The 26,020-nt window shown below is 57.3% G+C and overlaps 2 protein-coding genes across 4 annotated transcripts in view; both read left to right on the forward strand.

Moving 5' to 3' along the window:
* The window catches only part of LOC133226207 (mitochondrial import inner membrane translocase subunit TIM16-like), a 137,591-nt gene that overhangs the window by 59,595 nt on the left and 51,976 nt on the right, over window positions 1–26,020 (forward strand). The gene's annotated exons all lie outside the window — the stretch shown is intronic.
* Window positions 1,645–24,443, forward strand: SRL (sarcalumenin). Of its 3 annotated transcripts, XM_061379467.1 has the most exons (8): window positions 1,659–1,794; window positions 10,338–11,420; window positions 13,053–13,151; window positions 13,946–14,041; window positions 18,014–18,049; window positions 21,849–21,965; window positions 22,647–22,880; window positions 23,429–24,443. In XM_061379467.1, the coding sequence occupies exons 1-8, from the start codon at window positions 1,734–1,736 to the stop codon at window positions 24,238–24,240; spliced, it is 2,538 nt and encodes an 845-aa protein (XP_061235451.1). In that variant the 5' UTR covers window positions 1,659–1,733; the 3' UTR covers window positions 24,241–24,443. The 3 variants fall into 3 exon arrangements, with proteins under 3 accessions (XP_061235453.1, XP_061235451.1, XP_061235452.1); XM_061379469.1 differs by lacking the exon at window positions 10,338–11,420 and having other exon boundaries at window positions 1,645–1,794; XM_061379468.1 differs by lacking the exon at window positions 18,014–18,049.

Genomic DNA, 26,020 nt, shown 5'->3' on the forward strand with positions numbered 1-26,020 from the left:
CCCCCCCCCCGCCGCCCCCCCCGCCCGGCTGTAGGGTTTTAGGCCAGTTGTGTGTAGAGCCTGGGTGGTATTTGGTAGGTTCCCCCCTGCCGCAGCTGTTTCTCGGTTCCTTTCCCTTTTTTTTTGTTTTTTTTGTTTTTTTGTTTTGTTTTGTTTTATTTTGTATTTTTTTTTTACGATTTTCAGGTCTTTGTGTTGATTGAGAAGCTATTCTATTTTGTTAAGAAAGTGGAAAAAAAAAAAAGAGGCTCGTGCCTTTGTAAAGAAACAAAATAAAGTTTGTACTTGGTTTTTTAGAAGCTCGGTCCGGACGTTAACATTTGTGGGGGTGATGGGGACGGCGTCAGCTCCGGGCCCTATGGGACCCTGGTCCCTCTTGGGGGCCCTGGGGCCGGTGGGGAGGAGAGGGAGCACTGCCTGCAGTGGCAATTGCAGGCAGGGTGCGGGCAGGAGGATGCTGGCCCCAGCAAGGTTTCCTGCTGAGTGACTGGGCTATATTTAAAGCTCAGCCCTGCCAGAGCTGCCCGCACATGCTGCAAGCACACTGGGGCTCAGCTTGCTGCTGCAATGAGGGGGGCTCTGGGGCTGGTTTTAGCAAGGCCATAAGGCTGGGGTGAGGTTTTGTATCCTCTGCCCTGCGGATGGCACCTGTGGTGTTCCAGGATGGGGGTGTCCCCTAGCTGGAGGGGGCACTCATCTCCCCATGGCTTTCCATGGGGCTGTTGGCCTGCCTCATGGCTCTGTCGAGGGGGGGGCACCTATCTCTCAACAAGGCTTTTTTTTTGGGGGTGGGCACCCACCTCTTGCCATTTTCCCTGGTTCTGGGTCTCCTCCCACTCCCTATCCACATCATGGTGCTCAGTGGTGCCCAGCTGAGGACCGGCTCCTGCCTGCTCCCTCACCATTGTCCCCTCCTGACACCTCCAGCTCGGGGCCAGGGGCTCCTTGCTCCCACATTTGCAAGGAGAGCTGGGCTTGGGCAGGGGAGGGGGTTCATGTTTTCCTCCAATTTGTCCCTTTCCCAGAAGGAAGCTGGGTCATGGCCCCCCAAAAGCGGCTCCTCCAGTGATGGTCTGCTGCAGACAGGCTCTGGGGACAGTGCTGAATAGCTGTCCCCTACAAGTGAGGGTGGTAGGAGCTGGAAATCCTGCACTTCCGGCCCCCACCATCCCCATGCCATGCTCCCAGTGTGGTGCTGGTGATGATGGGGACACACCCAGGCATGTCCCTTGCCTACGGGGTACATGGCATTGCCTGGAATTGGTGATGTGCGGTGGCCCAAGAGGCTCCCAAACGGCCCAGGACAAGGTGCCTGGGGACAGATGGGGGACTCTGCGGTGCCATGATGCTTGGCTCTCCCCCTCCATGAAATCCTGATCCTGCCAAAAACGAGCTGCAGGGACTTGAGGCAGCGCAAGGAGTTCCACTACGTCATGCCAGTGGGATGCTGTGACGGAGACCGTGACCCCGCATGGGCAGTGCTGCCCAAGGAACCCCATGCCAGGGTGCCACCGCATCCATGGCTCATCCATGACCCTTACCCGGTGCTGCAGCACCGCCGCTGTGCCCCTTTCCCGTCCCTGTCCCCTTCCCCAGGGCCCCCTGGGAGTGGAAGAGGGGCAGCAGCAGCAGCATCTGTGCTGGCCCTGCGGCAGCTGCCGGCCCGGCCCTGCCCTGCGCCTGGCGCCGTATAAATAGAGGCAGCGAGCGGCAAGGAGCTCCTGGCAGCCACCATGAAGCGCCTCAACCTGCTCTGCTGCTGTGTGGCCTCGCTCCTGCTCTTCGGCACTGCAGGTACAAGCTGCCCACAGGGCTGTGGGTGCCCGTGGGGCTTCAGGGTCCTCATGGGGCTGTGGGTGAAAACATGGCTGTGGGTCTCCGTGGGACTGGGGGTCCCTATAGGGCTATGGGTGCCCACGGGGCTGAGGGGTCCCATGGAGATATGGGGTCTCATGGGGCTGCGGGTCCCCATAGGACTGCAAGGTGCCTGTGAGGCTGTGGGTGCCTGTGGGGTAGTAGGTGTCTATGGGGCTGTGGGCACCCAGCAGAGCTGTGGGCACCCATAGGGCTTGGGGTGACTATGGGGCCATGGGTGCCTCTGATCTGTGGGTACCCGCAGGGACTTTTGGCATCTTTGGGACAGTGGGTGCCTGTGAGGCTGTGGGTGCTCGTCAGGACTGTGGGTCCCTGTGGGGCTTTGGGTGCCATGGGGCTGTGAGTGCCCTGCAAGGTTGCAGGTATCCGTGGGTCTGCAGGTGCCATGGGACTGTGAGTGCCCTGCAGGGCTGCAGGTACCCTTAGGGCTGCTGGTGCTGGCAGGGCTGTGGGTGCCTGTGGGGCTGCAGGTGCCGGTGAGGCACTGGGGTGCCTGGTGAGCCCAGCCTGCACCCCATGGCTGGGTAGGTGCCTGTAGCAGGACAGGGTGTCAGGGGTACAGCTGCTCAGGCTCCCCAGCATCTCTGCCAGGGCTGCAGTCACCCCAAAATGTGCAGGGAAACGCGGTGGGGGCTGTGACCAGGAGGGGCTGGGGGGGGGGGGGGATGTGCTGGGGTCCGCGCTCTGGAGCCAGGGTGGGCGCAGGGGCTGTGCTGCCACTGATGTGTCCAGGGTCAGTGCCACCCCCGGGTGCTGAGGTGGCTTGGTTTTGGGGTGTGGGGACCGGGGTGGGGGCTTCCAGGGTGCTGGGGCACCTGGTAGTCGGAGCGGGATGGGGTAGGCTGCTTGCCCTGGGGGTCTCCCCTCCACACAGAGACCTGCCAAGCAAGACAGCACTTTGGGTGAGCCTGGACCCCCTTCCCTGGGCTGTCTTGCCTCCGTTGACCACCCAGATCCTAGCCCTGGGGCCATGCAGCAGGGTGGCATTGCTAGTACCCTTGCTTGCCCTTGAGTTAATTTGGGCCGGTTCTCTGCCTGGCCAGGCTCGGGCGGCTGCGCTGCTGGGAGGGGCAGCTAAGTATGGAAACAGCCGTGTAAGGGGACACTGTGCTCCCTGCAGCCGCCCTGGCCCCCCCGGCCCTGCACCGCTGCGGCCCCGCGCACCGGCACCCGCAGCTGCCGCCTTCCAGCACCCGGCACCCCCGGCCCACACGAGTTTTGGCCTTTTAAGGGCATCTTGGGCCATTCTGGTGGGTAAAGGGGGTTTAGGGCCAGCCATGCACCCCGCTGGTGGTGGGGTGACCTCTGTGGGGCCGTGGGTCGGGTCTGGGGATGGGGTGGCTGCCACCATGGTGAGTGACCACCAGCCCAGCTCTTGGTTGTCCTGAGGCTGACATGGAGGCTGGCATGTCCCAAGCAGTGGCAGATAGGAAGCAGCCTGCGTGATGCCATGGTTCCAGGTATGGGATTGGGAACCTCATCACCAGCACCCGGCTCAGGCCAGCGTTGGGATCCTCCATCTTGGAGGTGGCTCCAGGGCCAGGAGGCGCATTGGGGTCTGCAGCTCTGGAGCCAGGTCCAAGCGTAGCTGGAGGTCTCCTGCTCATGTGTCTGGAATTTCACCCTGGTCCTGTAGGTCTGGTAAGAAGATGCAAGCAGGTGCCCAGCTCCTGCTGTGCTTCTGCTCCACAGGGACCAGTGGAGTTTGCACAATGGGTTTTGCCGTTCCTTTGGTGCCAAGCTGGGTCCTCAGACCCAGCCTCCTTTGGGGTGCAGGAGGTGGCTCAGGTGGATTGTCCTCCCATCTGTGAGCCTTGTCTGCCCATTTAATTCCCCTTTAGTGAAGAAAAGGTGGGGGGAGCCCGGCAGAGAACCAGAGGCTTCAATGATGCACTGTGGAGAGGTGTGGACCTCGTGGCAAGGGCAGGTTTGGTGGTGCCTGGGGCCACTTGAGGCCCTGTCACCACTCCTGGAGGCCAGGGGTGGGAAGTGGTTGGCAAAGCTCCCCGGAGCACCGGGATCTCTGGCAGAGGCCAGCACCCACTGCAGCCTGCAGGGCACTCGCCCTCTGCTCCATCCCTGCTCCCACCAGGTGAAGGTGTGCTCGCACCTTGGGCAGAGCCCGGCCATCCCTTCCGGGCTGGGTGCCCGTAGTGAGTCCCTGTGAGCACTGGGAACGGGCAGTGCCCATTCGCTGTGCTTGGCAGCTCTGTACTGGGGAGCCCTTGCCCGCCCCAGCCACCGCAGGATTGAGTGGGCGCTGCGCTGTGCTGTCACCATCTCCAAGCTGGGTGAGGCTGAGGAAAGCCCTGGCATGCTGGTGTCCTCCTGCAGCATGTGCTGAGGGCACTACAGGGCTGGCACAGACCTCTCCTGCTGACAGTGAGCCTGAGACTCCTCATCCTGTCCCAGCCTGGGAGGTGTCACCTCAGGATGGGCTCCATCACGATGGCCTCATGGCATCTTGGGATGCTCCCCATCCATCACCCAGGACATGTCACCTTGGGGTGCTCTCCACCGCCTGGCGTGTGTCACTTGAGGGTGGGCTTCACCTCCTAGAACAGAACATCTTGGAGTGGGCTCCACCACCTGTGTCACCTCAGGTGGGCTCAGGGCCCCAGGACACAGCATCTATGGGGTCTCCCCACCTTGGCCATCCCAGGCAACCAGCTTCCCCAGAGATGGGGGACTGCTTGTGTCCCATTGACGTGCCACTGGTCTCACTCCAGTTTCCCCCCAGGACAAGCACAACTGTGAGCACCACCACTATTGGGTACAGGGGTGCCCAGTGAGGCAAAGGGCTCGGGGTGCCACAGGTACCCACAGATTTTGGTTACTTGCGCCCCCAGCATCCCTCTCACATCCCTAATACTTCACCTGGAGGACATCCCGGCCCCTGTGGGGACCTCATCTCTCTCACGAACCGTTTGAGCAAACCAAGGCAGACGCTGAGCATGTTACTGTGCTGTGACAGCCTCTCCCATCAGATACCCTTGTCTCAGTGTGTAGGTGACAGCCAGCTGGGCAGGATGGCAAGGACAGGGCACAGGGCCACCAGTGGGTCCTGTGAGAGCACTGTGCTGGGAGGGCTGTGCTGTGCCCTGGACAGCACTCAGTGGGCTGAGCTCTTGCCATGGTCCTGCTGTGTCCCCACTCACTGATCCACCATCCCCATGCAGGAGCCAGCTACCTGTGCTGGAAGCAGGGATTCAGCAGGGTGCTGAGACCGGCCTGGCCAGAAGGTCCATGGCTGACCAGATCTCTCACAAACTGCCCATTCCCTGGTGCTGCAGGAGCAGCAGTGGCCCTGGAGCCTTGGCAGGGCTCTGCCCAGCTATTTTGAGCCCATGGGGACATTTCCCTGGTAAGCGATAGCTCGAGGAAGCCGATGCACTCGTGTGCCCGTGGGGGCTGGTAGAGGGGCTGGGAGTCTCCAGCCGGGCATCCCAAGGCGGGCTGGGGTGCTGGCAGCAGCAGCACAGCCCTAGTGCCAGCCAGGCATGTGGCTTGACCCTGCCACCTCCTCGCGCATGGGGACGCGGCGTGGATGGGATCAGAGGTGTGTAACCCCATCCCTGTGCGACGGCTGAGCTGGGATCCCCCCCATCCTGCTGCTGGGGGTATGGGTGAGACCCCCAGGGCTGGGTACTGCTCTTTGGCATGGCCCAGACATCCCCGTGGATTTGAGGATCTGGGACAACAAATCATCAGGCATAAAATCCAGGCTGACGAGTCCAATGGCGCTCCCTGTCCTGCCCAGGTGACCGGGAATCCTTGGGATGACCAAAAAGAGCCATGGGGAGTCTTCACCCAGGAAGTCTTACCCTGAGTCTGTGGAGGCTACCCACTGGGAAGTGCTGGGGTGGGTTGGTGAAGCCTCCCATTGCTGGAGGCCCAGAGACAGTACCAGTGTGACCTCAGGAGTCCCCCCTCTAAAGGAAGGGGGTCCTTCAGGCCCAGCCATGCCACAGAGCTTTCCTCAGGTCCTTCAGCACCCCGAGGCTGCAGACCCCACAAGGGACACCACAGGTGGAGAAATGTTCCTCACCGTAGAGCCTGACATCTGCCTGTGCCAAAATACAAGCTCTAGTCTGGCTTTCTGCTCACTTATGGGCCCACATCTACCCTGGCCAGGGAGCGCCAACTGCTTTATCTTCTCCCCACCCTGATCTTCGTGTCTTCTGCAAGTCAAGAGCTCAGGTTTTCCTCTCGATCTTCAGGGTGGATGCCTAAAGGCAGTCGAAGAAACACCCTGTAGAAGTGATTCCCCGATTTCATCCCTATATTTAGAAAGCTGCAAGCCTGGATTTAATCCCTTTGGAACAGCCTGGTGAGGTTTCTTTACCCTTTCTTAATCAAAATATCATGTAGTTCTAGCCAACTATTTATAGAAATCAAATCAATTTATATGTTTTCCTTCAACTAAACTGAAGATCTCCTCCACAGATGAGGTTAGGATAGTCTGACAAAGCCGTTTCCCATACCCCTGCTGGGCTCTGCATTGAAAAACTGGAAAATAACTGCTTTTTGCTAATGCTTTGGGATCATGAGGCCTCTGGAATGGGCTGCTGTGGTTGGGTGTCCTGAACTCTTGGGTGCACAAGGGTCTGGAGAGCCAACCCCTCCTTGGTCACCCTTGTGCTGGTGTCCTCTGGGCCTTTTGAGCTGCTCTGAACACTTCCCTCTCCAAGGTGAAGGTGATGGCCTGGCTGGTTTTAAACTGGCACTGGAGCTAGGGTCCTGCCTCTCAAAGGGCTGCCATGGGAAATGTGAGCAACAGAACGCTGGACCTTCCCCTGCAGGGCTTGACAGCAGCACCGGGCTCTGCTGGGATGATGCAGAGTGGGAAACCGAGGCATGGCAAGAGCGGAGAGGAGATGCTGTCCTCTGCTGCATCCTGGCCAAGCGCCCAGGGTGTATATGAAAGGCTGGGGTGCCCAGGCCTGATCCCAAGTGAGGGGCACACCTCCCACTTTGGGGTCCCCTGGCCCTGCCTCCCACCTGGGAGGCGTTACTGGTTGTGCAAGGTCAGGCTCAGGGCCAACCTGCTCTACCTCTTTTTCCCAGGCTGCTGAGTGACAGCAGCATGGAACAATCCCTGTGCATCCTCTCCCCAGTAGACCTCTGCGGCACCTCATGGCCAGGGCAGGCAGGGGCCAAGTGCCATGGGGTGGTGGCTTGAGTACCAGAGCCCTGGCAAACCTGTGTGAGGTCCCCAGCCAGCCTGAGCCCCCGGCTGTGGGGCCATGAGCTGGAGAAGCACCAGGGGTACAGTGCGTCCCTGAGCTGGCGCTATGGGGAACATTGCCATTAAATGGTGGGGGGAGATCCTGCAGGACGTGGGGGTTTGCAGTGAGTCAAGCAGTGTGGCTGGTGTCTTCCATGGAAAATCCTGGGTAGCTCTTTTGGGTCCAGCTATTTTCTATGGGGTTTTAAAGGGCTACGTCAGAACAAAGCAGTCTTGCCTTTCCCTGAAAAGGAAGGGGCAGACATTTGGGGTGTAAGCTCCCCATGAAACCCCACTGGGAGGACAGAGGCAGAGCAGGACACGCAGGAGCTGGAGGATAAACGGGGATCAGAGCAGGGGAAGGGGGCGTGTGAAAATCCATCCTGCAGCGCTGCACATCCCCGGCCCCACACTCGGGGCTCCTATTTCTGCTGGAGGAGGAGCATGTCCCTCAGGGGCCACCTGTGCCCATCTATCCCTCTGAGATGGCCCCTGCCCCGGCGCCGTGCTTGGGGGCTGTCCCTGCGGAGGACCCGTTTCGGCGCCAGGGTGCTGCTTGCCGTTCCACATGGCCCCATGCAGGGATGGTGGTGACACCATGGCAGGGTCATGCTCAGCCTCCGGCATTCATTGCTGTGCTTTCTGCATGGGCTTTTCCTTGATGCAAACCAACTGGGGCATCCTGTGGCACCCAAAGCATTGCCATGAGTTCTGTCCCCATGGCTGTGCCCCAGGGTGCTGCCACTGCTGGAGAAGGGATCCCCAGGCTGCTGGCAACCCTTCCAACCCCTGCAGATGGGTGTGAGGTTCAGGGCAGCGTAAACCGGGGACCCTCTGGGAGGTCAGGTCCCCATGGGGAGCAGGGCAAGGGCTTCTCTCTGATGCCACCCAGCTGCTTGGCACAATGCAGGGTGTGAACAAGGGGAGTCCCAGTGTCACTTTACAACATGGTTGTCCCCGCTCCCTCCCAGCTCACAGGGACCCACGGGATGTGCTCCAGGTGAGGACATCACCCTTGGCTGGCAGTGAGCAAGGGGCTGGGGCCAGTGGCTGAGGGGGCCAGTGCTTTGCCATTGCACCCCACCGAGCTGCTGCTTCTGACTCCCTGTACAGTTGCTGGGCTGTATTTTTAGCCTCCAGGGGATGTGCGGAGGGTGTTAAGCCTGTAACCTTCGTCCCATTTCACTGCTCATCGGCCGGCCATCTGCAGATCAGCACAATTTGGTGTGTGATGGATTTGGAGACCATGTAGGGGAAACAGAAGGGAGAAGGAGGTGGAGAGGGGAGAGGGACTTTGCATGAGATCTTAAGGTCACAGGAAATAAAGCCTGTGACCAGCACACTGGCAGGAACATCCCAGTCGTAGAGCCTGGGTGCCCGTGGGAGGTGGTTTGCAGTGGGCACTGGGGCTGCTGTTATGCCTGGCCACGGCAGCTGATGACTGCTCTGTGCTCCTGTGTTGGGTCACAGAGGACACACAGACCATGCACAAAGCCCTGGGGAAGTGCACGGTCTCCTTTGCTTGGTCCTCCTGTCCCCTGCTGCCTTGACCGTCACCAGATGCCCTCCTGAGGAGCTACACTCCCCTCCCATCCCTTCAGGTCACTGGCTATTTTGGGGCCAAGCTGAGAATATCCCTGTCAACTAAGGGGACCCTAAAGAGACCCAGGCTGGTCTCCAGGCCTCTGGGACCAGGCAGCAGCATGCTGGCTTCCAGCCACCCAGGGCTTTGCAGGTCAGATGTAGCATGTTCACCTTCGAGCAGCTCCTGCCAGGCCGAGAGGTCCCAGGGGTCCTGTGGAAAGGTGATCTGAGGGAGAAGCGTGCTGCAGGTGGGAGGGAGGCAGGTGGGAGCTGAACTGTGGGCCCAGAGGCACCTGTGAGCCATGCGCCAGCAAAGGATGGAGGAGGCCAGCGAGGGCAGAGCAAGGGTGACCCGTGCATCCGGTTTTGGCAGGGAAAGGGGTGGAGGAGGCAGCTCCATCATGCCAGGCTGCACATGAGAGCTACTAGAAACCCTGGCAGGTCGAGGTGCAGCCTGTCCCTGCAGCCCCTGGCACGGCTCATCCTGTGTCATGAGCCTGCCGCTGCTGCCTGACCATTGGCCAGCAGCACTACCGGCCCCAGCACGGACAGTGATGCAACCGCCGGCCCGGCATCCCTGGCCACAGCAAACTGGTCTGAATGGTCTGGGGCTGCTGCAGACCCGGCCTTAGCTCAGCCACCACAGTCCCTGTGACCAAGTCAGCGAGCCCCAGCTCTTTAGATGCTTGACAGGACATGCAGCCCTGCAGCTCCCAGCACTGATACAGCACAGGAGCCAGCGGAGAGGGCTGGCTGTGCCCGGTGCTGCCCGTGCCCAGCGCTGCCTCCCGCAGCATGGGTGGAGATGGCATTTTTTCCTGGTTGGCATCAACTTGCCAGCCGGAGTACAAAGGAATTATTTTCTTCTGAAACACTTCCCCGGTATGCAGGCATTAGACATTTCAGGGGATTATTTAGACTAGCAGCAACTGTTTGTAACAGAGACAGTATAGCCAGTGATCTTTTATTTTTGGCACCCATTGACTAATGTTAAATCGCACTTGGAGGCCTATGGAAAATACGGATGGCTTCTCCCGGGCCACAGAACAAACTCATTGTGTCCCTGCCAGCCGCACAGCGCAGCAAATGCTTTCCTAGTGAAGGGATGCTCACAATAAATAGCTCCTGATCCCTGCTGCCGGGTCAGGCCCTGCCTGTCTGTGGAAAACCCCTGCTGGGAGCCCTGCACCCATTCCTCCTCCTCTCCCTCGCCATGGCCGGTGTGATGCTCTCCTGAGGCAGGGCTGGGGAAGGACCTTTTTAACCTGCCAAGTGCCCGTGGCCCCTCAAGCTATGCTTTTTTATTCATTTCCCCCCATTTTTTAGGGCTGCTTTGCCACCTTCCTGCAGCGCTTCATGGCTGGTGGAAGCTGCAGCCCTGGGCAGCCATGGCTGGCCCAGCCATAGAGCCCCCTGCTAGCATCAGCTTTGCCAGCCCCAAACCCCTCTTTGCACCCAGCGTCTTGCAACAGGGACAGAAAATGGAGCTGGAACTAGAGAGGGTTTAGGAAAGAGTTTAAGCATCTTGATAACAGCCACAAATCCTGCTCTGAGGGCAGGCCCCCCCTCCCTGGCACTGACAGGGGGCTGGTGGCCCCAGGAGCCGTGTGCCGGTGTGGGTAAGACTGACCGAGCTGTTCTCATCATTTAGAGCTGCACGCCCCTGGCACGGACCATGCTGGTGCTGCTGCTGAAGGCCCCCTGCCAGCTGCAGAGCCCAGGCTGGAGGAGAAGGCAGCCGGCAGCAGCCCTGAGGAGGACCGAGATGGTGGCTCCCCCAACGCCTCCTCGCCTGCTGCCGTTGAGGAGGGACAGGGAGATGGGGAGGAAGAGCTGGCGGGTGGCCTGAGTGAGGACCTGGGGCCTGGGGATGGACAGATGGAGGAGACCACCATGGAGAAGGGCCAGGAGGGGACTGGTGCGGCACAGGGTCCAGGGGAGGATGCCGTGTTGGGCACCCCTGAGGCAGCGCATCATGAAGGGAATGGCGGGCCTGGCCCACAAGATGGACTCCACACCAGGGAGGAAGAGGAGTCTGGTGGCAAGAAAGGAGCCTCTGAGGAGCAAGGGCAGCCTGGGGAAGAGAAAATGGAGGAGCCAAAAGCAACATCTGCTCCCAGTGGGGAAGAGCAGAGCTCAGAGGAAGAGGATGACCAGGGGGAGTCTGAGGAAGATGGAGGTGAGGGAGAGTCCAAGGAGGAAAGAGAGTCTGAGGAGGAGTCTGAGGAACAGGATGCTGGGCCAGGGGGGGCAGAGGATGAAGGTGAAGGGAATGACAAGAAAACAGACGGCACTTCTAGCAAAAAGAGCCGTGGCAAACCAGCAGCTGCCAGCAAGGGAGAAGCCAGGGGTGGCCCTGTCAGCTGCCAGCACCCACCCTGTGGGGACACAGCAGAAGACCCGCCAGCAGCAATGGGAGACCCACCAGCAGAAGATCCACCAGCAGCGGTGGAAAACCCACCAGCAGCAGAAGACCCACCAGCAGTGGTGGAAAACCCACCAGCAGCAGAAGACCCACCAGCAGTGGTGGAAAACCCACCAGCAGCAGAAGACCCGCCAGCAGCAGAAGACCCACCAGCAGCAGAAGACCCGCCAGCAGCAGAAGACCCACCAGCAGCAGAAGACCCACCTGCAGCAGAAGACCCACCAGCAGCAGAAGACCCACCTGCGGACAAGCCATCACTGGTAGAAACGGAAAGCCCAGCTGCTGCCATGCTCCGGCACAGGCAGATAGGTTGGAGTCTTTTCGTGTCAGTGTGTAGCGGCGAGAGTGACCTACTATCAACCCCGGCGGAGCTGAGCTTGGCACATTAAACCGCGCCTAGTGCATGGCCATCTCCTAACGCTTGTGCTGCCTGCCCCTACCCGCTGCACGGCTGGGCCGGCTGCGGGCATCGAGGGCACAGGCAGGAGCCGCGGATGCCTGCGATGTAGGCGCTCGTCACAGCGACACTAAAGCTGGCTGTCATTTCCCTCGATGCAGTTTTAGGCCCATGATTTCTCCTCTGGGCTGTGGACATGGATAAGATTCTTAACACCCAGGCCCCTTACAGCACCCGCAGACCTCTTAAAGGCTCTTTATCCTCCACCCTCGGAGTCCTCCGGGCCCCCAGCTGTCTCAGTGCGAGGGCAGGATGCTGCCTGGGCTAGTGGGTCTCTTGCCTGCCAGTCCTTGCCTCGTAGGGAAGGTGTGAAGAGCTAATTCAGACGCATGAGCTGCCGAAGCACGGGCTATGGCTGTGTTTGGTCAGTAAAAGGCTAGATAAGGAAAAGGGACACCCCGCTCCTAGAAATGCTTGTGGACTTTGGCCTATGGGCTGGGCAGCAACCTTTGGACCCAGATGAGTCTTTCTTTGCTTTCATCTGTAACATCCCAGCTCAAAAAGTTCCCATTTGTGCTGAAAGGGAAACCCAGTTTTATCTCTGTGGCTTCACTTGGCAAGTCAAAAGGTCTTCCTCAGCCCAGCACTCAGTAGACAATCCACACAACCCCAGGGCTTGACAGTGCCCTGCTTGCCCCTGGCATCCCCAGCCCAGCCTGCTGGCACATGTTTGTCCCTAGACCTGCCCCCCAACCTCCACTAAAGCCTGACCCAGCTCCTGTTATCAAAAAGCACTGCATGTGGCCCTTGGTGTGCCAGCACCTCCAGGGCAAGGACATGTCTTTGTCTCGGGGACACTGGCGTGCCCACCCTGTGGGGAAGCAACCACCTCATTCTCCCTCAGCCTAGCATGGAGCCCCAGGGTCCCCAGGGCCCCATTCAGAAAGCTCCAGCCTGATATGGGGGCAGAGGTGGGAGGAGGAGGGAATGAGCCTGCTGTGGATGGGTCAGGTCAGGCTCTCAAGCGCCAGCCCCAGGCTCACACATGCTCGTGTCTCTGGCTCAGTGCACGGTTCCTGGGGAGTGGCAGAGCAGAGCGTGCCGGCACTCGAGGCTTAGCCTGGGAAGAGCCGCAGCTGCTGGGGGTGGGCAGGGGCCCCATCGGGCTGCAGGTGCCACACGTGCTTGCCCTGCACACAGCCCTGGGAGCCCTTTCCAGGCACGTCCTCCGCATTCCCCATTAGTGGCTGTCCCTCGCTCCCCCCGGGGATGCAGGGCGCGCCTCCCTCACCAGCCCCTTCTTGGAGCCAAGCAGTGGCCCCTGACGCTTCCCCAGCAGCCATAGCTCTGGCAGCCTCTGCCAAGCCTCCAGGAGCCTTCGCAAAACAGAGCCCGCACGGTGTGCCAAAGGCAATGGGGGTTGCTGAGGTGCACGGCGGTTCCAGGCTTGGGGTGTGTGTGCTCCCCAGTGCCCTCTCCTTGTGTGAGCCCCTGTATTGATCCTCCCCTTCACTCTAACAGGTCTCCTTTCCTTTTTCCTGCAGAAGAGGCTGAAGATGCCAGCAAGCTGACCAAGCGTGACCGGTCCCACTTGGAGAACACCCTCAAGCTGAACGAGGACAAACCCGCCGATGATTTCTCAGGTCAGGGGCATGGATGTCACTGAACCATGCGTGCCCTAATCCTTCAGTCCACATGATCCCTGCAGGACAGCTCCTCGCTATTCTGCTGCACCGAGAGCAGGGATGAGATTCTACTCCCCCAGAGTGTTTGGTTTTAACATTAGTTCTTGCAAATTGAGCAACACTGTATCTTTGGTAACAGCCCTTTTGCTGCTCTTGGGTTAACCTAATTTTGGGTATTTTAAAGACAATCCTAAGGGTTTGCAAGAATTAGGAGGACACAGAGGCTGGAAGATGCAGATTGTGAATCAGCCCGAGCCAGCCACATCCCTGCCCAGAGAAACCTGGGACAACTTGTGATAAAGAGTTGGGATTTCTATTCTAATTATTTATTGGGGTTTGCTATTATAAGGCTTGCTTCTGCTAGCCCCATGGGCAGTCTAGACTGGAAAAGGCTCTTTCCTTCCTTTAGTGAGCAGCTTAAGGGCTGTGCCAGGGACCCTGTCATCATGGTGGAGGGCTATTTGGGATCACAGGTATTGACTGCGAAATAGCATTAATGAAGGGTGTCCCTTCCACCAGCCACTGGCATGTGAAACACTGGCAGCACATAGGGACTGTTGCCCAGTGGGAAACATTAGCTGGGGAGGGGCATCAACATGTTTAAGCAGGATAAGTTTCGCCAAGATTTCAACTGTGAGCCAGGCCCCTTGATCCATGGGATCTGCAGGGAATGCCCAACAACTCACCTACAGGGGACTCAACCATGGTGGTGGGGTTTACCTTCACCCATCTGCATGCTTCTGCCCCTACAGGAGTACTGCAGCGGCTGAGGAAGATCTACCACTCCTCCATCAAGCCTCTGGAGCAGTCCTACAGATACAACGAGCTGAGGCAGCATGAGATCACAGGTAATGCCATGGGCACTGGGGCCTCTTGCACCATCAGGTCATTGGGATGCCGATAACAGAGCAGATCATGGAAAGGCTTGGATACTTTGTCTTCCTTTGCAGCTTCCCAAGAAGGCCATGAACTTGCTGGGCTTAGTGGACATGCCCTAGTGAACCCAGAGGCAGGCATTTCCTCATCTGCCTTAGCCCATCTGCTGTCAGTATCATCTGTGTGGGCTGAGCATTGAACCCTGCCTGCTTCGGGTCCTCCACCTGCTCAGCATCAATGCCCTGTACCCCTGCCAAGCAGAGATCACGACCCAATGAAACAGGCTTGGCAAGGAAGCTTAGGACCTCTCAAGGCTGGGGATGAGCTTCCTGAGGGTGCCTGGAGCTGGCATCCTTCCTGCTCAGTACAGGACAGCCATGTGGGCAGGGTATCCCTCAAGCTGAACAGCCTTCACTCATCCTGGGAGTTAGAGTTTCTTCCCCTTGGCAATTACAGACCTATTGGATCAGGTGAGCAGGTCCCTGTGGCCACCAGCATTGGCTTGGGCTGAGCCCCATTAGTACACATATCCCTCCATAAGGGGAAAGTGCAGCCCTGGTCCCAGGATGCTCACAAAGTACAGGAAGCTCTTGTGACCCACATGACACAAGCAGCCACATTTTCCAAGTGCAGATGACTCAAGCCCAAGCCCAAGATCCCTGTTCAGTGGGGATCCATGGGGCAGGGACAGGGCTGTAGAGTCCTCATCACCAGCCCAGGTTCTGACCTATCAAGACACAGAGCACCCTGGACATCATCCACAACATCCACAGTGCTTCTGGATGGGGCAGTTGTAGGTTTCAAACAAAAGCCCTGCCTAGCTGCCTCCCACAGGCAGTTCCATGCTGCTGCCTTTGCAGTGCCTTTGTCACCTCCCTCTGTGCTGCCTGCCAGCATTAGGGGACCCTGATCTGCTTGCCATGTGGGAGGGGAACACGGAGGCTCACAGGCCGTGCTGCAGCCAGCACAGGAGAGCTGCCCCAGGGACCATCACCTCATAGATACTGTCACTCCAAGTGTGCTGGCCTGCCCCTCCTGCATGCAGCCAGCACAGTGCTGCCAGATACCTGGGAAAGGAGCATTGGAGTTGTAGGACTGGCACCCCAGTGTGCATCCCCACAGCTTCTTCAGCAGTGGCACCATGCAGTGAGGACAGCCCAGCCATGCCCTTTCCCAGCTGCCTCCATGCTGGGGCTCACAGATTCAGCAACAGCCCAGCATCCTGTCCAAGCTGATGCGGTCTGTGTTGGTAGCAGGACAAGCATCCACATTTGCTGTCAGCTCAGGCTTGGACACTGTTTAGGGTACTGTTTGGGGTTACAGGGGCAGCCTCTAACCCTCACTTTGCTCCTCACTGCCAGAACACACAGCCCCAGCCTCAGTTCCCAGTGCACAACCCATTTCCTTGCTCAGAACATCCCACCCTGCCCTTCAGCCATCCTATGCCCAACCAGCCACCTCCCTGCTCCCTTTCTGGGAGGAAGCAAGTGTTTCCCAGGCCCCTGCTCACTTCCTCCCTCCCAGCTCCTGAGGAAACCACTAATCCCTGTGCTTTCCAGACCTGAGGCCCCTTTTCAGCAGACAGCGGGTCCTGGTATTCCTCTCAGCACTCCACAGTCTGTTCCACTTCACCCTAAGGAAAACCCATCCCTCAGACTGACAGTCCCCCGGGTCAGCTCCCAGTGTGAGTGCCCAGCACACCTTGTTGTGTCCCACATGCCACCCTCCCAGTGGTGCAAATGCAGTCCCAGGGCTGGTAGCTCATGCTTACAGCCTCCTGGCCCTAAGAGAAGGGTACATGGATGCTGCATTCCCCGCAAGCCTTGGCTCTGCCATGAGAGGCCCTAGCCACATGCTCCCCTCAAAACATTTCTCTTGCAACCAAACTCCTTAAAGCATCTCTGACATCCCAACCATACCCTAAAACACAACCCTAGCCTGGAATTCTAGTAGTTTGCTTTTAATACCCACAGATCCATCTTTTCCCAATCCCTCATTAGCTATGTAATTAGAGAAACCTACAAATTAGAGGGTTGGTGTAGGGAGCTCTTCTGACCTTGCAAGGCAGTGAGGACACGGTGAGGTTGAGGGAGCCTTCTGAGCTGCTTCCTCTGCACAGCGCCTGTGTTCCGAGGTTCCTTGCACTGGTGGTGCCCTGCAAGCTGGAAGATGTCCCCAGTGTCCTGCTCTGTCCCCCTACAGCAGGGGGGAGGCTGGAGGGCACAGAGCTGCCGGCTCAGCGAGCTGGGAGGAGCGGGACAGCTGGGAGAGCAGCGGGGCAGGCCTGTCATGGAATATGTGTGACCTTTGGAGGTGTAAGCCAATATAGAGGGGTGTCGTCGCAAGCACCTCGCCCCTCCATTTCACAGCAGCCCTCCATTTTGTCTGCCTTCCCAGCAGCTCTGCTCGCACACACCAGTGTAAGAGGGAGCCCCTCTGCTCCCACCACTTGCAAAAGCACCCGTGTAGTCACAAGGGAGCTGTGACTTCCATCATCAACCGAAGAATGAATTGTCAGGGTGCATCCCAGAAAGCTCACCCCACACCCTCTGCTTACAGTGTGTTTAAGCCTGGCAGGTGCCACCCCCTCTTCCCTGCTGCCACCCTCCCGCATCCCCACTCTGCCATCCCTCTGGCTGGGTCTGCCTGTGTTCTTGGCCACAGCAGGACCACCCCATAGGGACTGTCCCTAGCTCAGGGGTGAGGGACTCTCCCAGTCTGATGATGGGAAGCTTGCTGTGAACTCATGCCGGTTTGTAGTGCATGCTGGTAACCCTAATTACTGTATACTTATATATATATATAAGTATATATATATAAGAATATACATAAGTGTAAATACTTATGTATATTACTTGTGGCCCAGAAAGCCAAACCAGCTGCATCAAAAGGAGCGTGACCAGTAGGTCAAGGGAAGTGATTCTCATCTTCTGCTCCACTCTGGTGACACCCCCACCTGCAGTCCTGTGTCCAGCTCTGGGGCCTCCAGTACAAGAGGGACATGGACCTGCTTGAGTGAGTCCAGAGGAGGCCACAAAGATGCTCAGAGGGCTGGAGCACCTCTCCCATGCAGACAGGCTGAGACAGTTTATTCTTGTTCAACCTGGAGAAGGCTCAGATGAGATGTTGTAACAGTCTTCCAACATCTAAAGGGGGCTACAGGAAGTCTGGAGAGGGACTTTATACAAGGGCATGTAGTGACAGGACAAGTGGGATAGTTTTAAACTGGGAGAGACTTAGTTCAGACATTAGGAAGAAGTTCTTCCCTGTGAGAGTGGTGAGACACTGGCACAGGTTGCCCAGAGCAGCTGTGTCTGCCCATCCCTGGCAGTGTTCAAGGCCAGGTTGGGTAGGGCTTTGAGTAGGTCTTATGGCTGGTGTCCCAGACACCTGGGAGCTGGAACTGGATGGTCCTTCCAACCCAAACCATTCTGTGATTCCATGATTCTATATGTGCCAATTAGCAAGTTTCCCTTTATAAGGAATGACCTCCCAGTTGCCATTGTCAGCTGGATATGGGTAAGCCCACCGCTGGGGTGGTCAGAGCACTTGTCATGGTTAGTTGCTGTTGTGACCATGGCTTGTTGGGCTCCTTTTGCTCGGTGAATGCTGCTGGGGATGACAATAACTCCACTCAGTGGAGCAGGAGGGCTGGGTGCTGTCAGACGTGGCAGCTCTCCTGGGGCTGCTCTGTTGAGCCACATTCCAGGTGTGCAAAACAGACTGGGGTTTAGTGCTTGTCCTGGTAGCTGCAGGTCTTGTTGCTCATAGACTGTAACTCCTTCTCTCCCACTGGGAATGTGGCCGTCGCTTGGCTTTTCCTGCCCACAAGAAGGCCAGGGCCAGTCTTCATCTCCCTCCTTGGCCTGGGCCAGACCCAGGCAGCTGCATCCCTCCTTCGACTCACGGTACATTTTCTCTCTCCCTGTGTCCCCTGCTAACAGCTTATCCTGGACGCACCCTGGGCTCTTCTGCCACAGGTTGGTATCGCTGCCTGCTGCCTGCATGCTGCCAGTGCTGCCCAAGCTTTCTGCTGGCCTGTGGCTTTCCCTATTCACCTGCCTCAGCAGAGCCACACTTTCTGGGCACTGAGCAGACCCTGGCACTCAGCATCCCATGGCACCCACTGATGTCCCCAGCCCTTCCAGAGCTCAGCACGTGTGTTGCTTCACTTTGTCTCTGGCCTGACTCTGTGCACCCCATCAGTCCCCTCCTTCCTGCAGTCCCTGCCTCCCTCAGGCCTTGACACCTTTCCCTCTTGGGATAAAGATTCCAGAGGCTGCGTAATTCTCTAGCTGTGCTCCAAAGGCATTTGTGGTGGACCTGCGGGTAGATCTTCAGCTGTAGCTTGAACTGGAGGAGCCCATCAGATCGCCCTCCCTGTGGAGGGGAGCTCTTCCCACCCTTCACCCTTCTACCTGAACAAATTTCCCCAGTGTCCACCCTTGGTCCCCTCTGGCTGCAGTTTAAGCTGATAAGCCCGCAGCAGCTGTCCCAGTAGCACAGGCTGGCCCCTGTGTGGCAGCCTCAGCCCCCTGGGAGCCGCAGCTGGCTCCTCTCCCTGCCTTTCCTGCTCACGGTGTGATGCCAGGTCCCTTGGAGAAGCAGGAGATGGGAGACCAGCCAGGAAATACCAGCCAACACCCAGCCTTTCCCCTGGGTCCGGTGCTGGTCCATGGGGACAATGTCCCTGCTGCAATATGAGGCAGGGAAATCCCATCTTCTGGCCCTCGTGTCCCACCCCACGCAGGCAGAGTGGCCAGCGGTGTGCAGGGGCAGTGTGGGCGATGCTGGGAGGGTCTCCTGTGGTGATTTAGGTGTCCTGAGTGGTTTGAGGACAGAGCACGATGTTTGTGCCTGTGGTTCAGTCTGAACTAGGAGAGGAAGTTTTGCTGTGTCCCCCGCTTTGCCCACCATCCTCGGGACAGACTTGCACAGTGCGGGGTGAGCTGACACCAGCCACTTCTGCTGAGCCTGAGGACAAGGAGGGAGAGACCCAGCCCAGGGTTAATCCCAGCCCCAGTGCAGCAGTGCTCCCACCCACGGCAGCCTGGCGTTGCAAGCAACATCCAAAACCTCCCAGAAAGCCATTGCTTTAGGAAAAATAGACCCTACTTGGACATCCAGGTTGCCCCTACCCCCAGAGTGCAAGACAAATGCAGGCTCTGTGGAGGGAGACATGACCTTCCTGGCCTTGTTTGCCAGGGGCATGGCAGGACTGCAGCATGCTCCTTACTCTGCAAACCTGGCAGCTTAATGAAGGTGTTTTAAGCTGCTGTGTTGCAAGCAGGTGCACAGATGAAGTGGTTTAGGGTTTGAAGACCCTCCCTGCTCACAGGTAGAGCCTGATCATGCACCAGCCTGTGACTCCTACAAATGCCACCAGGACATGTCTGGATGGAGCTGGGATGAGCTGGAGCTGGGGAGTGAGGCAGGCGAGGCTGGGAGCGAGCAGCCACAGGGTGGCTGGAGAGAGCTGCGGTGATGAAGCTGCTGCCATCCCTGCCCTGTGCTGGCAAGGACTGTCTCTTTTCCCCCAGCTGGACCGTCAAGGCGACCCAAATTGGTGCTGAGAGATTCAGTGGAAGAGGACATAGCAGGGACAGATGCCAGGCCAGCTCCCTCCCCAGTGGGAGATGCTCTTTGCTCTCCCAGACCCTGGGCAGCAGCAAGGAGGACCCATGCATGGAGTCATCCTCAGAGCATCCTCAGAGCTCCAGAGCCACAAGGATTCAGTGCTCACAAAGCTTGTGGGGTGCCAGCACGCTGCTCCCAGAGCAGGGGGTAGAGGTGGGCTCGAGGAGCTGTTGGTGACCCAGCACAGCACTGCGGGCATTGCTGCCTGTCCCAGCACAGCAGGGCAGAGGTGAGGATGTGGTGCGGGGCCATGTTCACAAAGCCCCACCTGGCCAGGAGTGTGTTGTGAAAGAGCACACAGGGACCCGCCTCAAACCTCTGGCACAACATCACAGGCGATAATAATAATAATAATAATAATCCAAAACCCCATTAAAGCAGCAAGAGAACAGAGCAGCAGCGATAAAATGGCACAGAGGAGTGATTAGTATCAAAAGTCCGAGGATTCAACATTTGGCTTAGTCCCATGTGAGAAGATACTTTTGGATCCCTGCAGCTCCCAGGCAGCTCACGGGCAGAGGCCTGGGCTGTCCCCCTGGTTTGGACATGGCTGCCCTGCTTCGGGGAGGAGGGCTGAGCTGCACAAATGCTGCTGTGCCCCTGGCATGAGATGTCCCCAGCCCATTGCCTTGCCCAGTGGTGACATGCTGGCCCTGAGATGGGCAGGTGCAGGCAGGAGGAGGCTGGCATGTCCTGCCCAACTCCTGCACCCATGGACAGATGGGTTTGGTGCAGAGCCACCATGCACTGCCTTCCAGCGCCCTTGGGAGGGAGCTCAGCACCATGTGAGCTTTGCAGCTGCCTGCACCTTGGAGATGGATCTCCGGCTTGCTGGAAAGCTGCTGGCTTCTGTGTGAGCAGCAGCCACAAAGCAATGGGGTCTCTCAGCCACTGCAGGGAAAATAGCTCTGCCTTAGGTGTGGGGCCAGAGAGGGTCCCAAAGGCACTGCAGGTACCGCATGAGCATCTCCTTGCCTTGGGCCATGGGGGAAGGCTCAGCTCTGTCTGAGGGACAGAAGCTTCCAGCTCCTCCAGTGGCATCCAGCCCCTCCGCTGGCTGGACTCCTGCTGGCAGCGTGGGATGGAGCCTCTCCCACCCAGGGAAGGCTCCCACCAACAGGAACTCACTCATCCAGATTTTACTTTCCTTCCTGTCCTGACTCGGTCTCCAGCTGACTAGCTGTCCCGGGCATGGCTTGAGGGTTGGCACGGCCTGGGGGCTTCTCTGGCTCTGCTGTCTGCCTGCCCTGTGGCCTGGGGGCTGTAGGGGTCAAGCACTGTGGGCACAGGCTGATTGCATGAGTCCTGCTCGAGCGGGGATTGCTCCTGGGGGCAATGGCTTATGTGTCCAGGGACCTCTGTGCTCCTGGACCAATTGTGTGGCATAGGGACAGATCCTTATGGGCCCATCACCAGCCTCCTTGAGCCCTTAGCAAATTGTGGGACTAGAATAGTGTCAGATGAGGACTATAATTCATTCTCCTCCTGCCTTTCCCAAGCCCAAAGCAGGGACATTTACCCAGCCTGCCTTCCCTGCACCAGCTGGAGCCTCACACCCAACTCACCCATAGGCAGGGACCTTCTGCTTGACCAGAGGGCTGGGAGCCAAAACGCAGGAGTGGATCCTTGTGAGGGTATGGTGGAAAGGCTTACAGGGAGCTGGCACAAGGCTTGCACTGCGCTTACCAAGCACTGCACCATAGTGTTGCTCCTTAGACCATGCCAGCTCCCTTTGCATGAGGCATTCATCTGCCTGGTGGCAGCATGGGCACCTCATCCACATGTCTCATGCTTTGTGGCAGCTGCTCCTACAGCCAGCCCCAAAGTCACTCCAGCTAAACCAGAACCAGCTGATATAAGATTTAAAAGGCCTTCTAGTCCTCCTGCAGCCTAAGAGAGGACAAAGCTCAGATCAGGTCAGACAAGTGAGGAGCACGGTGATGCCCTGCTCCTGCAGACACTAGGGCCCATTGCTGGGTGATGCCTTGGCTCGTGAATGGCTGGTGGCCCCAAAGGGTGGCTGTTTCCCCAGCAGCATCATGGCGCTGCTCAGATGGGATGCTCATTACAGCCGGGAGTTAATCGCACAGTGGCGACAGCTATTGTTTCTTCACTTCCTCTTGTTATTTCCCCTCTCTGCAGATGGGGAGATCACTTCCAAGCCAATGGTGCTATTCCTGGGACCCTGGAGCGTTGGCAAATCCTCTATGATAAACTACCTCCTCGGGCTGGACAATACTCCCTACCAGCTCTACACAGGTACCACACTCACTGCTCCCTCCCTGCTCTGCCAAAAGTGTGCTGACACCTGCATTCTGCATCCCTGTGGTCAGTGATTCCCAGCCACGTCTCTTCAATCCCCCTTATTACAACAGGGAGGTTGAGATCTGTTCTGTGGTACCATGCAGAAGAAGAGGTTCCCTGGGGAGAAGGGCATCTCCCACTGCAGCATCCCTGTCCCACAGCACAGGACTCGCTGCCTCTGACCCCGATTTCAAAAGCAGTGGTCACATCACAAGGGCAACTTGCCTTTGTATTCTTCCCCTCCCTCCTCACGTGGAGCCAATTAATTTGCCCTTCCAGGATAAAATCCATTCCCCTTCCCGCCTCCTTACTCCCACAGGTATCATATCACAGCCAAGGGCAGATGTCCGTGGCCGGCTCTGTGCTGTGGTAATGAGTGTTCCCAGGCGGTGGTTCTCCAGGGTGCCTTGTGCAGTCAGGCCACCTCCAGAACAACCAGTCCCTGCAGAAATCAGCCCTGCTGGCATTTTCTCAAGAGGTTTGGCAAGAATTTCATAGCCCTGCTGCTTGCCTTCCTCCAACATCTCTTGGCAAGCGAGTGATGCTCCTGAGCTCCCCAGCTAGTCTAAGGCCAGCCCTATCATGTCCATTGGCCAGCACAAATCTCACTGCTCTGCTGTTCTTGTTTCCGGGCAGGGGCAGAACCCACCACCTCTGAATTCACTGTCATCATGCATGGCCCCAAGCTAAAGACCATTGAGGGCATCGTCATGGCTGCCGACAGTGCCCGCTCCTTCTCTCCCCTGGAGAAGTTTGGGCAGAACTTCTTGGAGAAGCTGATAGGGATTGAGGTGCCCCACAAGCTGCTGGAGCGAGTCACCTTCGTGGACACGCCAGGCATCATTGAAAACCGCAAGCAGCAAGAACGAGGTAAGGGTTTACTGGGTTCACCTAAGGGACTCCAGGAAAGATGCTGTAAGGATGTGAGATGTGCCTCAGCTACTGACTTAATACCTTGTTTGTCAGCCTTGGAGCCAGGCTTTGCCAGTGGCTGGTGCTACAGCAGGGCTCAGAGAAGCCCCACAGCACTTGGTGGACCAGGACAGATCAGCAGGGATTCCTGACTCACTTGGTGCCTACTGGGGAAAGCAGTGACATGGTTGATATATAATCATAGGAGCAGCAGGAATCTGGCCAGCAGCAGGGAGAAAGAAGGTTTGGAGGTGGGACTGAGGGAGACACGTAGTCACAGGCCCAGGCACATAGAGATGGGTTTTCAAGCCAAGAAACTCTGAAGTGTTTTTAGCACATGTGAAACAGGTTCTAGGCTGCATCGGAAGTCTGCTGTGTCTCACACCCTGTCCAACCCAGACAGGGCGTGAGGCACAGCAGGCTCATGCTTTATCTATCCCCTTCCCTGAAGGGACTCATCCTGTGCTGACCATTTCTGCTGGATTTCTCTCTTTCTTCTCCCCAAGGTTACCCGTTCAATGACGTGTGCCAGTGGTTCATTGATAGAGCTGATCTCATCTTCATTGTCTTTGACCCTACGAAGCTGGATGTGGGCTTGGAGTTGGAGATGCTCTTTCGCCAGCTGAAGGGCCGTGAATCTCAGATTCGAATCATCCTGAACAAAGCTGACAGCCTGGCTACCCAGGAGCTCATGAGAGTCTACGGTGCCCTATTCTGGAGCCTGGCTCCTCTCATCAATGTCACGGAGCCGCCCAGAGTGTACGTGAGCTCCTTCTGGCCCCAGGACTACCATCCGGATACCCACAGAGACCTGTTCCTCAAAGAAGAGATATCGCTCCTGGAAGATCTCAACCAGGTGATTGAGAACAGGATGGAAAATAAGATCGCCTTCATACGCCAGCACGCCATCCGGGTGCGCATCCACGCCCTTTTGGTCGATCGCTATCTACAGACCTACAAGGACAAAATGACCTTCTTTAGCGATGGAGAACTGGTGTTCAGGGACATTGTGGAAGATCCTGACAAGTTCTTTATCTTTAAATCCATTCTGGCAAAGACCAATGTCAGCAAATTTGACCTCCCCAACCGTGAGGCTTACAAGGACTTCTTTGGCATCAACCCAATCACCAGTTTTAAGCTGCTGTCTCAGCAGTGTTCCTACATGGGAGGGTGTTTCCTAGAGAAGATCGAGAAGGCCATCACTCGTGAGCTTCCCGATCTCTTGGGAAGCATTGGCTTGGGAAAGAAGCCCAATGTTCTCTCCTGCGACATCACTGGCTGTGGTGAAACTCCAAAGAATCGCTACAGGAAGCCCTAAGGTGTTTCTGTGATCTGACCGTCCACGTGTTCCTATCGGTGAATGAGCTTATGTCTTATCTGTCCAAGAAGCCGTGGTTTGTTAACCCTTTGAGTGCCACACTGGCAAAGGCTGCTGTACGATGAGGACGTTGAGTCATTGACATCGATGGCAGGGGAAGATGGGTGGGCATAAGAAAGAGAATAAAAACTGTGAATTCCTGACATTTTATCTTTGTTCTTTTGAGTAGAAGGCAATGTTTAAGCTGTAAGTATGAGCAATGCACGGTGAGCTAGAACTGTAGCTGCTTTTTCACTGGTGCCAGCACTGCGTGAAGAGGAATTTCAACCTCTGCATCCCCGAAGCCAGCAGGGAGCAAGAATGAGGGCACAGCATGAGAGCACAAGGGAGAGTGGTGACACACTAACCCAGGCATCACCGGGAGCCCTGGCACAAAGTGCTGGGCAAGGAAAGAGAGGCCAGGTCCCAGCTGTTGTTTTCAAGCACAAACTTCCTACAAATCTCCACAAATACTGATCTTGTTTTTCCTTTCTGAGACGTTTTGATTGCCCTGCCCTTTCAGTCAACAGTGGAGTTGATCTGCAGCCTTTGCCTCGGTGTTCACCTTATGAAGGGGCTTTTGCAGGGGCATTTGCAGCTCCAGGCAGGTGGCCATGGTGGAATTTGCAAGTCCATGTCAGAGGAAGAAGTGGGCTGGAAAAGAGTTGCCTGCACTGGCTGAGCTGTGCTGGAGGAGGAGGGCCAGCACCCCACATCAGACAGTCCTATGAGCAGGATGCTGTGAGCGGGTTTTCCTCCCCGTGGGCCAGCACAGAGAGAGGGCACTTCATGGCTGCATGTGCCATTAACTTGAAAAACCCAGGCTGGCAAGTCAAGCCTGCAGTCAGCAGGGCTCTGAGGATCAAAAGTTTGGCAGTTTGACCTTGTTCAAGTCCATGTGTCTGTTTTCTCAGTCCCTCAGATCCTCATGGTTTTGTGCTCTCTGGAGGGAGGCAGGAACAGGGGGTCACTATCCCATCTGTTGCTCTGTTCTCCCTAGGACAATCCAGGCAGGTTTCTGTGGCTTGTTCATCAAACTTCCCCCATTTTAGCCATTTGTTGGCTCACGTCTGTGCATCAGTGCTCAGTCCTGGGAGGAGTATTGCTCTGGAAGCATCTGAGCAGGGGGAGGTTCCCTGTGGACAGCTGGCCTTGAAACCTGCCAGTGAAAGCCAGGGGATTAGGCATGGCCTCATCACTTGGCCCTCATGGACAGCACAGCTGGCTGCTGAGCCACACATGAACTGACCAAGAGGTAGATGTTGCTCTGGATGGAGAATGGCACTTTCGAGCCCACCAATGACCTGCTGAACATCCTTTCTGCTTCCTCTTGTCAAACAACTGCAGCTAAGGGTGCTCTTCAGGAGCCTCTGGAGCACAAAAGTGTGGAGGTGCTGGCTAAGGCAAGAAAAATGAAAAAGGGATGAAAGAGGGAAAGAGAAAGCTGGGAATGGAAGGCTGTGTTGTGACGAGAAGGGTGTGAAGGGCTGTGCCCCTTGCCTCCACGTGCCCAAAAGGACATGAGCAAAGGCAGAAGGTCCATAGGAGCTCCATGTTCCCTGGCATTGAGGCCGGGTGCTGTGAAGAAGACGTCCCCTTGAGTCCAGGTGAATTTGAGGGATGCTGTCCAGGGACTCCCATGCTCCTTGCCTCTGCTTCGAGGTAGAACTCTGCATTTGAACCAGACACAAATCTACACCCAAGCATGGGAAAGGCATGGCTCATGCAGTGCGATTTTGCC

The sequence above is a fragment of the Neopsephotus bourkii genome, unplaced genomic scaffold, assembly GCF_033783945.1.
Source record: "Neopsephotus bourkii isolate Nb327-2 ecotype Australia unplaced genomic scaffold, CSIRO-AGI_Nbou_v1 NB_1770, whole genome shotgun sequence".
Classification (NCBI taxonomy): domain Eukaryota; kingdom Metazoa; phylum Chordata; class Aves; order Psittaciformes; family Psittacidae; genus Neopsephotus; species Neopsephotus bourkii.